This window comes from Saccostrea echinata, unplaced genomic scaffold, assembly GCF_033153115.1.
Source record: "Saccostrea echinata isolate AGI-Se365-2 ecotype Australia unplaced genomic scaffold, CSIRO_AGI_Sech_v1 ptg000002l, whole genome shotgun sequence".
NCBI classification, from domain to species: domain Eukaryota; kingdom Metazoa; phylum Mollusca; class Bivalvia; order Ostreida; family Ostreidae; genus Saccostrea; species Saccostrea echinata.
The window spans coordinates 1,037,000-1,053,553 of record NW_026889751.1 but is presented as its reverse complement, the minus strand read 5'-3'; the positions used below and the strand labels follow the sequence as shown (position 1 = coordinate 1,053,553).

The following is a 16,554-nucleotide window of genomic DNA, read 5'->3' as shown; positions in this document are numbered from 1 at the left end:
AAAGTATTGATTAGCATTTAACATTTTATGGTTTAAAATGTTATAAATCTTTTTAAGTCTATCGTCACTTATCTAAAATGCACCAGCTTCCAGAGGCTTCGTACCCAGAGTCCCCTGGACTTCGGCTTTGTCCCATTGGGGCCTTATGCCCCCCCCCCCTCCCCGCCATTTTATGCTTCCACATTGATCGACCCCAAGCTATGCCACAAGATGCGAATTTGGAGTTATAAAAGGCCTGTATGTACAAGTCAACCAAATTACAGAAATTCAGTGTATAACAAAAACATGTATATCTATGGCCAACGAAAAATACATGTATATCTATGGCCAACGAAAAATATCTACGAAAAAAGACACCAAATAAATAAACACCGTGCGTTTCATAAGTCTACCCAACCCGAATTTTGATTTATAAATTAGGGTCCCCATTTTTCTCTGTTTGTGTATGAGGGACTGAGTTTGGGTCCCCAATTCTGTTTGCTTATGAGAAGATGGGTCCCCTAATTTTACACAGAGTCCTCAGATTAGCACTTCCGGGTCCCCAGTTTTCTAAATTCATGGAAATATCATTCAATCTCAAAGACTCACTCCGTCTACTTAAACCAGGATACCTACGAAGTAAAATGAGTTAAACAATACCAAATATGTCATGAAATCGCTTAGTCCCCATTTTAAGTTTTTATGACAGAGTCCCCAGATCGGAGTCCATACACGTAAGGGAGGGTGTGTGTGTGTGTGTGTGTGAGGGTGTGTGTGTGTGTGTCATTTTGTTAAATATCTGAATCAAATAATATCCAGTGTCTATATGTCTTTCAATTTTTCATAGATATGTCAAATTTCAAGTGCTATTAACGTTATTAAAAAACTGCTGATGATCTTTAAAGTTTTATCTTTTGTAATGTTTATGCATGAAAATAAATCTTGAATGTCTCGCACATAAATTTTAATTTTGAGGACGGGCTTTTAAATGCCACCTGACCTAGAATTCAATGAACTATCATTTAAGAAATGGAAATACCTATACTTCAAATTTCCTGTCGTTAGTCTTGTTATTGTCGATAATCAGTGAACCAATAATATTTTTGAATATCATCTCTTGTACCGGAAGAAAGTTTCGTAGAGGAACTTGTTTACCACCAATGTATTTGATTCATCATGAGATGCTCTCTCTGATGCCCAGATAAACGGTATGATTATCAAGATATTTACTTTTATTTATAGTGTTAGCATTGAGTATTGTAGTGTTAGTAAAGTGTTATACTGTTGAATAATACTCATGAAAGTATAATACTTGACATTTAAGTGATTATCTATGAAAACATTATTTTTTCTTAGAATTAGTATTTCCTTCTTTTCATTCATGAAGGTAGTACTCTAACATAAGGTTAACGCACTATGTATAAATAAGTATATTTTTTTCAGTTTCAATTGTACTAAAATTCATTTTTACATCAGATTTTAAGTTCTAACTAAGATAATCTAAATTAATATTTATAGTGAAAAGGATAAGATATCAGATAGTGATCGATCCCAAAAAATCTATAAACAATATAAATCTGTGAAGAGGGCATATAAAACGGACCCCCGGAATTCCAAAGGTGAGATCAGGTGCCCAGGAGGAGTAAGCATCCCCTGTTGACCGGTAACACCAGCCTTGAGCCCTATATATTTAGTATAAAACCCAAGGCCTAACAATGGGTATGAAACAAATCAAAGAAAATACGATCCAATGTTATGTTATACTTGCTAACAAGGTCATTATAACTACCATAGAATTTACGAAATGCTGACTTTAAACGAGGTTGTTAGAATCCCTGTAACATCAACTTATCTGTCAGTAGTCTACCTCAGTTTATAAATTGGTCGTACTCAAAGCATATTGAATAAGTTGGGAGATGCAGGTGATAGCGGAATTTGCTACATAAAGAATGAAAGTTGACGATGGAAAAGTTGAAAAAAAAGTTTATTTGTTGATATTTAGATATTACATCATTAGTGATATCTTTCATACGTATATCTGTAATTTCTGGTGACGGGCGTGCCCCCATAATTTGTTTGTAGTATCGTCCGTTGAACTCTAAAAAATTATTTTCAAGTATATATCTGAGAAAGAGGATAACATCAGAACTGCACGGTCGAGGTAATTCTAGATTAGTATTGTCTGCTAGATATGCTTTCTCGACAGAATTTAGTAATTCATCAAATTCCATATAGGTGTACATGCTGGTCACATCATAAGTAACCAGAATGACATTATCCGGTACAATCAGAGATTCAATATTTTGTAAAAAAAATAAAAAAAAAAAAAAAAAAAAAAAAAAAAAAAATCAGACGTGTCTTTGATGTATGAATTTTGTTTCTGAACAATGGGCACAAGGAAATGATCACAGTAGTGACCTATATTAAAATTTCAATGTCTTGCAGAAAGCTAAATTTACATTTTTTTCATCAAAATAAATGTGATGAATCTTCCTTCAAATTTGAATATCAAGTGCTAGTATTTTTACATTGTAAATAACATAAATTTCTTTTTTATTTATAAGAGAAAAAACATTTCAATTACCGATAACATAAAATCTCATGTAAAAATCTGCACTTTTGTGTAATTATTAATGTCAGACAACAAATACTTTTAGGACTTTTATCCCCTTATAAACGCTTATCACCTGCATATGGGGTGTATATCTTAAAGTCATCATTTCGTAAATTCTATGGTCGATACAATGAGCTTGTCATCAAATAAATCTATCACTAAGTCATATGCTGACTGACGTTTTTCATACTGATTGTTAGGTTATTATTTACACACTGAATTGTTATTTACCGATCATAACAAGGAACACATGGCGGATGTGACCGGTCGGCAGGGGATACTCACTCCTCCATGACACCTGATCCCACCTCTGTTTTGGAGATCCTTGTTTGCTCTGTCCCCGATTTGTATTGTTTTAATGGACTTTGAGCTTGAATACTATACAATTATGGACTCTTTTGGTGGTGAATATGGTTTGTTATTCACCAGAAAAATATTAATTTTTCTGTTGAATAACAAACCATATTCACCACCGAAAGAGTCCATAATTGTTTTATTATATAGTCAGGATTTGAATGAATAAGACATTGAAGGCTGCATGACGACTCCATTATCATTAACGAACTTCTGTCGTAGAAAAATAAAAGAAATGTCCAGATTATAACTTATAACTTCCGTGTTTTCCTTTTGCTGTGTGTAAGACATCGAAATGTTTGGAAAATAATCCTAAGAGAAATTTGGCAAAAAGTTTTCCTGTTCAGATATACAGCATATACAGCTGGCTCCGATGTAACGACGAAAAGTGACCCCCGTAGAATATTGACCGGGGATCATTTTTCTACGTAGAAATTTGACCCCCTGGTCAATATTCTACGTAGAAAAATGACCCTTTTTTCGTAGAAATTATGGCCTGGGGTCATTTTTCTCCGTGTGTGTTGTAGAAAAATGACCCGTAGAATAATGACCCCTTGTCTCTTTTTTTATACAAAAAACTGGTTTTGGTAGGAATATTCTTGTTAGACAAATACGTAGAGGCAAAATCACGCAGCCTAAAAGCTTTAAAGTTTAAGTAACAAAAGGTTACATTATACCTTACATGTACATCAATAATACAAGATGTTTTATCCCATTAAAGGAAAACAAATAACTATAGGCTATTATGCTGTTCGATGACTATAAGAGCAAAAATGCACGTGTTTGTTTTATCAAACCTTATATTAAAAAAAGTTTCCAGAGTTGTCATTTAAAACTTAGCTGCTGTCAGAGAGAGAAATTTATATATGAATAAAAATGCATGGTTTCTGTGTATGATTGTAATGATCCTCTTTAAATTTTACTCTGGGAAAATAATGTAAAAAAAAAAAAAAATGAAAATAAAGTCTCAAGCGTTTTTTTTTCTTCAGAAGTTACAAGAAAGATTAATGTTTTCGAACCCTACCCAAATAAATCTGCGTGAAATAAAATGGACAATTGTTAAGAAAATTAGATCTCATATATATCTTTGATTTTCTAGTAAAAAACTTCTCATAAAAATATAAGGAAGATTAAATTTGTGTAAAAATAACAGACAGGACTAAATCAAAATTCCTCCGATATTCGATCTCAGAGACACAAAAAAATGGTTAGCTCAAAATCTTTACCAATGTCTTTTGTCGTTTGCTAGTGTTAACAAAACCTTAACAAAATGAGGCTTTTTACATTAAAAAACTTTGATTAATTAACAAAAGAGGTGTTTCGTATACTAAGAATTGACACAAGTTTATACACAGTAGTACGTATTTCCCCTTTTTAGTTACACATGATAATTTTTACCAGTAGAAAAAAACCTAATGTTGCATTATGAAAAAGTTTCTCTGCCTAATTTACATATTTTTCCTTAAGTATGATTGGCAATATTAGCACAATTGAAGTTGCGTTTGCAAGACTGCATAGAACTGTGCCAAAAATATTGTAACACATATTGTGTTCGAATCAAGTACGTGATTCGTGTCAGCGTATCTATAGTTGTAAGTTTTGAGGGAGTGGGTAACGAAGATGTGTTTAACCCACTCTTTAAATTTGCTAGCCTATAGAAAAAAAAATCTGGCCATGTCTTTCCTATACACAAATTAAGCGATCTTGCTGTGTGATACGAGGTTTTAAAAATATAAGAGTTTTTAGAATAAAAGTAAACAGAAATCTTTTTTTCTTACATCAAAAACCCTACTTATAAAGAGTTACATAATGCATATGTGGATGATGATGTAGATTATACTTGTATCTATATAATGATCAAGGAAGGGGAGTATATTGCCAGTATTCTATCACAATCGAAGGGCACTCCTAACAAATATTAACAAATATTTACTATAGTAAACTATAGTTAACTATAGTTTACTATTATTGACTATAGTAAATACTTTGATACTTTGATTAACTATGAAACTTTGTTTGGAACTTTTTTGAGATTTCAAAGCTGAAACTTTCTTAAATTGATATCAGCAATGTAAAATTTTGGGATGATATGGTGATATGTTAATGAACAAGAAATACGAGGGGTAATCAAAAAGTTGGCGAACTAATTGAATTATTCCATAAAAGAAATAAAATCAGATTTCGATGTTTATTATTTTTTTTAAATGGTCCTCATCGATTTGAATGCACGAATCACGTGATCCAGGTGGTTTAGCTTTCTGTTCACTGAAATTAAAAGATTTTTCAGAGTCTTATATTTCTTTCCATGCAAGTTATTTTTTATAACAAGAATAGCCCATTTGTCACAATTAGGATTGGTGGATTAGTATATCTTTTCCCAGAATGAGCATAGTGACCATCACAACCCGACTCTTTTGTATTGGGCTGCGTCGTTTATCCATTGTGGATAAAGTATGGGCGCCTTCTTTTTAATCATATATGATATGTTTAAAATCTAATGTAAACGATATTTTAGGGATTTAATAATTATATTATTGTTAAGATATTCAACTATTTTTCTAGCTGTAATTTTGCGATCTTTCTTTACATATTGCTCATCTAAGGACACATCTCTTACCAAGCTTGCTTTCACTGGGCACCAGAAAAAACATCATTTTAACCACTTCCCTTCCTCCACTAAAACAATCAATCCAATTAATGATTGAACTTTTGCAATGTCTTTTTGTCTTCATAAATCGTGTACAAATTATATGCCACTGAAAAGGAATTTCTAAGATAAACGTTAAACTTTAAAGCCGTTCGTTGCTCAAGTACGACTGAGTCAACCATTTTTTGTCACGTTATCTACATATTGAATTATTTTTATATTGTGACGTCTAAACGTGAAGCAAATATCTGCTATTTAAAGAACATGTTTATGACTAAATGTGTGCCAAATTTCATTTTGATCTGAACTGTGGTTTTGTAAATAGCTAGACAGTTCACGAACTTTTTTATCACCCCTCGTATTTCCCTAAAATATAAAAAAAAATGTGCACATATAAATTTAAGAACATAAAATATCACAATCATATATCCCAAAAAAAAAATACTTTGATTTACTATAGTAAAATCTTTAATACTGCATTAAACTATTGTTAACTTTTGTAAACTATAGTTTTTTTGTTTTTGTTTTTGTTTTTTGTTTTTTTTTTTTTGTTAGAGACAATCAGAGTTTTTCATATAGCGATCCTGATACAAACAATATATATAGTGTTTCATAGTTAACGTTATTCAGATACATTCGTTTTTTTTCCTACAATAGAGATAATATAATTCTACAGACAATAATTGTAAGTACACAAATTACAGGGGAAACAAGAAATCTATGAGCCAGTGCTCTCTAGTGATACCCCATCCGCACAGACAGACGGACAAGATTTGTACCAAACTGAATATTACTGAAAAGCATGCCGAACCAAAGAGTGTATAAAAATTTCAAGCATCTGCGTTGAGCTGTTGCAAAGAAAACTGCAACGAATGAAATTGTTTCGGACAGACAGACAGACACAAACACTCATCCCGCACACACAACAGAGAGATTCACAGCTAGGGTACAAGGTATATACCCCCATTTCCTTCGAAGCTGGGGTATTAATATTCATGTAATAAATAAGGATAAATGAACCTAAAAGAGGGAAAAAAGATATAACATGATATTAAAAATGAAGCAGTAATTACAGTAAATGATAGCATATCCATATTGGACGCTCCATATGCTGTGCTGTCACCAATTTTTTCCTTGTCTAAAAAAAAATACAATACTTTTTTGTTTCAATGCAATGGTGTATCTAGAAACTGATACATGTAAAAGCTGGGGTGAAGGCAGGTTGAAAGCAGGCACAAATTTCAAGCTAGAAGTATTGTCCTTTAAATAGTTTCCGATAACATCCATTCCATACAGGTATTTCGTCGTAAGAAACATATCATGTCATTTTCAGAACAAAAACTGTGAAAAAAAAAAAACAAAAACAAAAACCAAGAAAAAAACAAAACGGATATATATATATATATATATATATATATATATATATATATATATATATATATATATATATATATATATATATATATATATATATGATTTATGAATTTATGCTCCTCAATAATGTATACTTAAATCAGGAGACTCTAGGCCATCACCGACCCTCCCCAACCTCGGATTAACGCATATAACATCTCATTTCTAAATGTTTAATTATAAAATATAGTAAAAAGGTAGGGGGGGGGTCAGATTTCTATGGGGTCATTTTTCAACGTGTGTGGAGTCGTAGAATTACCGGCCTGGAAGGGTTTTCTACGGTCGAAAAATGACCCTACTTGACTGGGGGTCATTTTTCTACGGAGAAATTTGACCCCCCGGTCAATATTCTACGGGGGTCACTTTTCGTCGTTACACCGGCCGTTGAACCATTGTTTTCAACGTTGTTTTAGGTATTGATTATGACGTCACAATGCCGCTGCATGCGCACTGACCCTCTGGTGAATACGGCTTCAAATCCAGTGAATATGTAGTATTATGAACTGTTTGCGTTTGTATAGATTATATAGGGACTATTTATAGACTATATAATAATGTTCGTTATCTCCATATTTCATTTACAACCCCTTCTTACCAAATTGGATTTTTTATCATACATTTATCTTTTCATTTTGTATGAAACAAAATTCAACGCAATGACAACTACTGGGTAGTGTCTAAAGTTTACTCTTAAAGTAACATGTGTGTCTTCTATACCTTCTGGTGCATAGATTTGTCATGGTCAGCTTAAGCTATACCAACTCAATTAATGGATCATAAAGACAGCCAGGAGGTAGGGATACGTATGTTGAGCACTTTCAAAAAAAATACATTGTTTGGATTATTAAAATATCAGAGAAGCATAATTGTATGTTTTGTTAACAAGGTGCACCTTTTATTAGTGTACTCCTTATTGGAACTTATTTTCTCAAATTTGTATTGTTTGTATTTTGTTACAGATCGATCTCTGTTCGTTACCCTCACTTTTTCATTTGAAGGAATTTTTTAACTCCACTGAGTATCGCCAAACCCCCTAACTCTGTCATACCCTAACCCCGTCACCTTAGGGAAACTCTGCACTGTTTGTGAACGAATGCGATTCTGATGTCATTTTTTGCATGCAGAAAATGTACAAATGCTGAGAAATTATAACAGTCAAGTTCAAGAATGCATCGAAAACAAATAACAATGACACAATCTATTGTTTATATCATATTTTATATGAAATCAGTAAGCACCTTTTCCTTTATACGCTATTCCATCGATACCTCCGACATGTGAGTCAACATGCCTATTTTCACATGTCAGCTATATTTATGAAGGTCTATGTCATAAGTTTAACATGACATACCATAATGAATACGGCGAAAAAATATTTCATTTTTCGTCTATATTTGCCCTGATGCACTACACGTTTAAAAAAAAGTAAGCACGACATTCTTAAATATAAATTACGTTATATTAACGTCATATTTCTGTTATTAATATTTTTTCTTAAATTCAATTACACACAATTTTAAATCTTAAAAAATTTTTTTTTTTATATATGTTGACAAGTTTAAGAAAAAGGGACAAAAACTAAACTGGAAAGAAATCTATTTAATACGTGACCTATTGTAGAGGACCCTGATTACTGAGTTAGGGTTCATGGGACGTAATGTACACGGATGTGATACATGTACTAATTAGTGGTGTTATATAAGACCAATAACTGCACGCTTTTGTTAATAATACCAAAAATAATGCATACATTTAGCATTATCCCAAGCCTGGTTCTTCATTTATTTTTTCAATGATTGATTTTCAAAGAAGATTTTGTACATTTTTTTTTTCATTTCGATTTTATGTTAAAACTGAAAAGTAGATTCGAAAAAAAAACAACAACAAACAAAAACAAACAAACAAAAACATTTCAGTTGTATGTTGTATATCTGTTATTAGAGGGAGAATCCATCGTTAATTGAATATACATGACTGTACAAATACCTTAAATGAGAAAAATAAATATTTTCAGATATTAATTGTTAAACATGAACGGACTCCTTATTTCTATATTTGTCATCTTGGGCGTTTCTCGATCTCAAGGAGTGCTGCAGGGAGATGTCCATCTTGGAGGATTGTTTCAATTATTTAGTGATGGGGAATGTAAAAATGACATAAATGAAATGTCTGTTCGAAACTTTGAGGCTGTGAAATGGACACTCAACAAACTAAATCAGGATAAATATATTCCAGGAATAAAACTTGGTAAGTACTTAATGTTTATTTAATTTGAAACATCTGTATCAGGAGTAAAAAAAAAACCTTTTAGTATCACAGTAAAATATTCCATTAACAACCAGGAATGAAATTGACATAATAGAATAAAACTATTTGATTTCTGTTCTTCATAGGGATCGAAGTGTTTCCAACATGCAATGTTCAGGGTAAAGCTGTGGAACATGCAAGTAAAATAATAAACAGAAGGTTTACGAAACAAACAGATGAAAGTGTGGCACCTATCATAGGTAGACATTATGACTAACATTCAGCCATATAATCAATATTCGTTAAATTCATACCTATATTTATATGAATTTATGAACAATTATCTTTTAAGGCAGCTTTTTTGAGTTTGTTTTATACCTCCGCAGTTTGGAAGGTATATTGAAATTCCTATGTCAGTTTGTCTGTCCGTCTGTCTGAAAACATTTCTTTGTCCAGAGGTGATCTCTGAAACAACTTAATATTTTGTACTTAAACTTTGTGAAAAAAAAAATATAACACTTAAACTTATACACCTGTTACTGGTGATTGAATTGTCAAAATTTAGAAAGTAATTATTACTTTTTTAAGTTTTCATTGTACATAACTTCTTTGACAGGAATAGAAAGAATGAATATGTCTTGTCTGGACATAACTTTGTAACGGAGAAACCTTATAAAGGTACCTTGTGACCATACTTCTGCCCTGTCTCAGAACTAGGTCATTTTAAATAATGTTACGCTCATAGGGTACAAAAGTATTAAATTTTTGAGATAGCCTTAACTGTGAAATGGAAAATAAGTGAAGCTTTTACATGTACTTGAAGCAGAGATTACTTAAGACTCAAGGGTCAGTACTAGTCCTGACCTTATACACAGTTTTTGGACAAAATAAGTTAACAGGTTTTAGAAATTAAAAAAAAAATTCTTGGCATAGCCTAAAGATGATGTGGATAAAAACAATAGAAAATTACAAGACACAAGGAATGCGTGCGTCTTGAGGGTATGTGACAAACCTGCACAATGGTCATTCAGACAAGGTGAAGATTACTTCAAGTTGGTTTGAAATGATTTTAAAGAAAATAACTTCCAAAAATCCTATAGCCTTACGGGTTGATGATGATCATAGGCCTAGGATATGACATTACGCAGATCAAATGTTGTTAAGACAGAAGTCAAGGTCACAAGGTTCAGAGAGGTATCTCAGAAATGTAGAATTCTATAAAACAGAACGTTTACTATTGGAAGAGTATCAGTAGGTGATACTTGGCATGCAAATGATTGTGACCAAGAGGTATGTCATAATTCTATGCCATATGAATGAGGACGTATATATGGCATAACCACTGTCCAGCGATGAGAAATCAAATTTTCCTTTCGCCTTGACATTTTTATGCTTGCACTGATATACCGGTATTACATTTTCACAAAATACAGGTCATAGGAATCTACAGTATAATTTTTAAGCAAGATGGTAGTGTTCTTTTTGAAGCTATTTTAAAGTGAATCTTTTTTCCGCTTGCCCCGCGGTAGTATTAGTCCTCTTTGACAGTTCTAGCTGCATTTAAAGTTTTGATTAGCCTAATCCTTTTTATTGCATTGTAACAAAGCTGCTACAACTGAAACCATACATATGAAGTTGTTTACAAATAAGTTCACATCATTATGACTAATCCTGATTGTTGATGTACTTTTAAAGGGATAATCGGTCCAGAGTACAGCCACGAAGCTGTAGATACATCGTTATATATAAGCTCATTGGAAAAGAATAACGTAGTCCTACAAACACTCTTCTCTGCAACCGCTTCAGCTCTGAGAGATGGGAATAAATATCAAAATATTCTGAGAGTAGTTCCTGATGATACCAAACAAATATCAGTAAGAGTCGATATTTATTATTATTATTTACAAAATTGAATATAAATTTAAAAAAAAAATTATATCATGATTAATGAGAAAGAAATATTGATAATGTATTTAAAAAAATGAATGAAACATATGACAGAAACACTTTTTTTTCATTGCCTTGGATTTCTAGGTCATCATATCTCTATTACAAAAACTTGAATGGAACTACATTGGTGTCATTTACGAAAACAATACATATGGAATAGGTAACTTTGAAGATTTTAGAATACAGACTAAATCAAGACAGATATGCATTGCATACGCATCAGCTGTATCCATGGAAAATGGTCTTGTAAAATCCCAAGAACTACAAACACTTATAGAGTCAGTAATTTTTCATATTGAAAGTAGAATTACAGGAGTAATAGTATTTGCTTCAACCAAAACTGCCAAAGTGTTTCTTAATGTTGCCAACAAACTCAAAGATCAGTACAGTTTTCGACTTGGAATCATCTTTTCTGAGGGCTCCATTAACATAGATAAAGCGACTTTAAACCAGTATCGTGTAGCAAAGGGTTCTTTTTTCACTAGTCCTCCTTGGTTGTCATCTGAAAGTTTTCAATTACATTGGTCGAATGTTATGACTAATAAAACAGCTTTCAATCAAGAGGTCTCCTCCAATCCCTGGTTAGAGAATGTTGTCGAGAAGTTTATTTCTTGTGATATTCGGGACGATAACTGTTTGATGCCAACTTTTTCCAACGTGAATTCTGTTACTGGTGACAATGTGTTTGAAGGTTACGCAATCTTATCTGCTATACTACAAGCCAAAATTCTTAAAGACCTCCACAGAGAAGTATGTGGAGAAGCTGAGGGCTTGTGTCCCAACCTCAACAGCACGTTGTGGAATAATAGCTATAAACTTGTAGAAAGAGGTAGATATACAAACATAAGTTTAAAGGAAGATATTCTGAAGATTTACGACAAGACATTGAAAGTAACGTTCAATGGAAAAACTGATGGTAATATTGAAGGAGATATATATGAATATGAAGTGTATCACTTCCGAAATTGCATTCTTAGAAGTCATGAAATGTGTTTGGAAAGCGTAAGTAGAATATGTGGAATTTTAGGTAGCACCTTTCATCTTTTTATAAAAAATGTTCTTAAATTTCATGAGCTTACAAAGCAGCTAAACATGTTAATAGTATGATTATTTTAAAATTAAATACTACTGGTTAATGTTTTGTGTATAAAAATGATTTTAGACTAAAGGACATTTGATTATTTATAAACATTCTATTACCTTTATTCAAACTGGTATATGAGATACTTTATCTCTTGCCTTTTAGGTTGGAGAATACAGCAATTCAACATTTTATTTAAATACAAACTTATTGAGAGATTATACAAAAAACGATAATGGCTTAGCTTGGCCTGATATCATAAAGGCTCAGTGTGATAATGAGAAGAAATGTGTATCATGCCGGAATAGTAACCTGGCAAATGAAGTTATTTTTAAAGAAGGTGATATTTATGTGGCTGCAGTGGTCCCTGTCTATAACAAAGACATATACGACCCTATGAGGTGTGGTAATATTCGTACATCAAATGGATGGGAGGTTGTAGAAGGAATTCGGTTTGCAATAGATACAGTGAACGGAAAACTTGATAGTTTTTCTAATATGTTTGGAAGAAAGAAAATCGGATACGTCATTTTTAACAGTTGTAATCAGCCTCTGCTAATTCAAGCAAAACTCCTCAACTTTTTCAGAGAAGGTCTATATTTATCAGATGGTTCTCTTATTTCAGACATTACAAATAAAACCCTAGGGTTTGTTGCTGCCTATGGTAGTACCATCAGCATAGCAACAGCTAATGTGCTTCAAGAACTAAATCTTCCTCAAATCAGTTACGCATCCACCGCTGCTGTGTTAAGTGACAAATCTACCTACAAATATTTCTTGCGGACATGCACTCCTGATGATAAACAAGCCCTCGCAATGATAAGCATTGTAGAAACACTTAATTCGTCGTACATTCAAATAATATATAGTGAAGGAACCTATGGCGAAGGTGGAAGGAATGCAATTGTGCTTGCAGCTAAGGATAAGAAGATATGCATTTCAAATGAAATCAAAGTTAAAGAAAATCAATATAAAAAGATTCGTGATGATCTTCACAAAACTCCGTATGCTACTGTTGTCCTCCTCTTTTTAAGAAGTCATGTTGTACAAGATGTTATGGACGAGCTTCATGAAACAATAAATCCTTGGTCATATCTTTTTATAGGTTCCGAGGCATTTGGAACACAAGACATACTTTCTGGTAAACACAAGCTAGAAGGAACTATTACTTTGTCTCTCCAAATGAAACCAGTAACTGGGACATCTAAATTTGAGAAATATCTGCACGATAGACTTGCTGATGTTGATAACGATGTAAACCCTTGGACAAAAGAATACTTTGAACAGAGAAATGCTTGTTTCCTGTCTGGCAGCTTTAACAAACTCTTTGCTTCTCAGTGTACGGATATTAAGGAAGAATTTAACAATAAAGACTACCAACCAGAACTATGGACTGCCTTTGCAATCAATGCGATGTTTTCTCTTCTACAAGGAACAAATAAGTCATTTGGTGAACTATGTGGCAGTCAGTCTTCTAATTTATGTCAAAGGCATCGAGATTCTCCACAAAAGGTTTACGATATGATTAAGAATGAAAAACTCGTGATTGATGACAGCGGAATTCCGTCTAAAGTTTTTGATGAGAACGGTGACGGTAATATAGGATACAAAATATACCAAGTACAGAGAAAATCCTCAGATGCCAGTCAACTGACATTTGTTGAAGTAGGTTTTTCTATTGCTAAAAGCATTTATAATGTACGTTACATAAACATGTGGAGAAGACTTTTATACAAGAAATAAAGTTTTAAAACATTTTTCAATATTGACCCACAAGACATAAAATATGCAGAAAGGATACAGAAATATCGATTATGATTGAATATGCATCTTATTTTAATGCTGATTTAGATAGGCCGGTATACCTTGGATGAGAATGGATATTCAGTATATGAGAAGGTAATAAAAGATCCATTCAAGACGTTGCCATCAAAATGTCCCAATCCCTTAGAGTGTCAAAAATGTAGTGAGCAGGTCAACAACCAACCAATCAGTCCTTCGTTAATGAGGTATTCTATATTTCTTCAAATTTTGAACATTAAGTTAAAATGAATGTAATAAAATTTGTTTAGGATTGTATAATATTCTGTTATATATTAGAGCCATGTATAATTTTCTTATAGTGAGGAGAATTCTATTTTGCCCTTGGTTTTGGGTGTTCTCCTTGGGCTAGCTGTTCTAGCATTGGTAGTAGTAAGCGGAGTGTTGTTTAAAGTTCGTCGAGGTTGTGAACAATCTTCAGGTAAGCTCTTTATAAATCAGAGACGAGGAATTGAAAAAAAGTTGACTGGAGGATTATATAAGGATTATACATAATTGCATCAAACATGTATAATAGTATATATAATTTGGTGAACTTTCCTCTTTTTCTTAGAACGAGGGTCATTCAAAAAAATCGTAGACTTTTGTCGTAAATTTTTATTTAACTTCATATCATAACCAAATTTAGTACCCATATTTTAACAATAGATTCACATAAGTTGAGTCAAAAAATTTAAATATATGTTATATTTACCAAAATTATCAAAACTTAAAGCAGCAAAACTTGGGTCACGGAGCAGGGTCAAAATTGAGTTATTTATTAACCACACACTTTATAATGTCTATAGTCATACCTCTAATAAATGACGCTTAAACGAAATAAAATTCAAATGTTCAAGTTTAGCATTGTTCTTTTACTTCAGATGCTAACATGTAATGTAATATATTGGTTCGTTTAAGAAATATCAATTTATGAAGACAGACTTCATTGAAAACATTTTTAAAAAGAAAAGATAGCGCTGAAGGAGGTCACGGAGCAGCGAGTAGACTGAATATATTGCTTTGCATTCGGGAAACCTCTAAAACAAAATCTGAAAGTGCTATGGGAACCAGGAAATACCTGTATATAAAAAATGAGCCGCGTATTTGTTTTACATGGAAAAGACAGTTTTGAGTGGACCGTGTATGAAATGAAAAGGCAGAGTAATTTTAAGAAACTTTCTTCTTGTTGTTTTTGACGTTACAATGTTGTTAAGTGTGCTCGGTGGTGTCAGAACATATTTATTTTAAAATTGTGTAACACGAGTTTAATGAAATATGGAGATAACGAACAGTATTCAAGTTCATAGTCCATTTAAACAATACAAATCGGAAGCTGAGCAAACATGGACCTCCAAAAACATCAGAGGTGGGATCAGGTGTCATGGAGGAGTAATCATTCCCTGTCGACAGGTCACATGGAATGAAACTTCACACATCGGCAAAAGAAATGTTTTTACATATGAAAATGTGTTGATCTTAAATCTTGTAAAAATAATATGATGATGAGTGACATTGTCTACGTATTTTTTAATGACTCTCGTATTTTTCTTCCCAAGCTTTAAAAAATAATTCTTTCATTAAAGTTAGTACAATATTTATAACATTTGACTTCTTTATGTTACATTCTTGCATATAAAATCAGATGACCCATACCTTGATCCAAGATTTTCGAGTTCTCTGGGGACTGACTCGAGAGATTCTGGCTACTGTGTGAGTCCAAACTTAGTGGAAAATGTTCAAAATGTGGAAAATATGTCAGATCTTCAGACACAGAGACAACAATACTTAAAAAATGCCGCTTACCAAGGAGATTAACACGTTTACAATGGTTAAACATGCGAGATACAGTATCAGATTAAGTTTTATGATTATGTTGAATATCCTACAGTGTTTTCAGCATGAAATGGCTAGCTATGCATCATGCTTGTATCATGGAATCTACATGTATGCAAGATTTCTTTATTTGCTATTTTGCTTATTTATCTTTTTTATTAACGTATGTACGCGTAAAAATGCATATTAGTTATGTTTTAATCAATTCGGAGAGACGCAAAGAGAAGGGTATTTCATATTCAAGTTTTTGGTATTTCTTGCAAAATACATTTTGGAGTGTATGAATATTCCTTTTTTGGACATGTATATTAAAGATTTCTTTTTTCTTTGACATTTTATATATAAATATGAGAATTATTTGAAAGTGTTTTTTTTGTACATGCACATTTTCCTTCGAAATAAAATCACTCACCGACACACAGTCTGGCTTATTGTTCTCATGTTATTCTTGGTATCAAAGCCTTTAGAAGATATTCTCTAAAAGCAGGCTTAGGTCAATTCAAAGAAAGTGTTTTGATTATTTAAGTGTGTTATAATAATCTTAGTCTAATACAGTGTGACCTTTGATCACACTGTAAAGTATTCGAATGACAAGCATTAATAATTCCTAACAAGTCATTAATTATCAAAATA

The 16,554-nt window shown here is 32.5% G+C and overlaps 1 protein-coding gene across 1 annotated transcript; it reads left to right on the top strand.

Moving 5' to 3' along the window:
- The first annotated feature begins 9,037 nt into the window (after positions 1-9,037).
- LOC133203370 (uncharacterized) lies at positions 9,038-16,328 on the top strand. Its single transcript, XM_061339165.1, has 8 exons — positions 9,038-9,254; positions 9,401-9,514; positions 10,950-11,128; positions 11,289-12,206; positions 12,451-13,950; positions 14,137-14,294; positions 14,409-14,527; positions 15,731-16,328. The coding sequence occupies exons 1-8, from the start codon at positions 9,038-9,040 to the stop codon at positions 15,901-15,903; spliced, it is 3,378 nt and encodes a 1,125-aa protein (XP_061195149.1). The 3' UTR covers positions 15,904-16,328.
- Positions 16,329-16,554: the final 226 nt, after the last annotated feature.

What these genes read in the sequence shown, in the direction of transcription:
- LOC133203370 (XM_061339165.1), top strand. Translation starts at nt 9,038, where the DNA reads ATGAACGGACTCCTTATTTCTATATTTGTCATCTTGGGCGTTTCTCGA. An exon ending in AAGTGTGGCACCTATCATAG is followed by an intron (nt 9,515 to 10,949) that starts GTAGACATTATG and finishes GTACTTTTAAAG; the next exon opens with GGATAATCGGTCCAGAGTAC. An exon ending in ATCAGTCCTTCGTTAATGAG is followed by an intron (nt 14,295 to 14,408) that starts GTATTCTATATT and finishes ATTTTCTTATAG; the next exon opens with TGAGGAGAATTCTATTTTGC.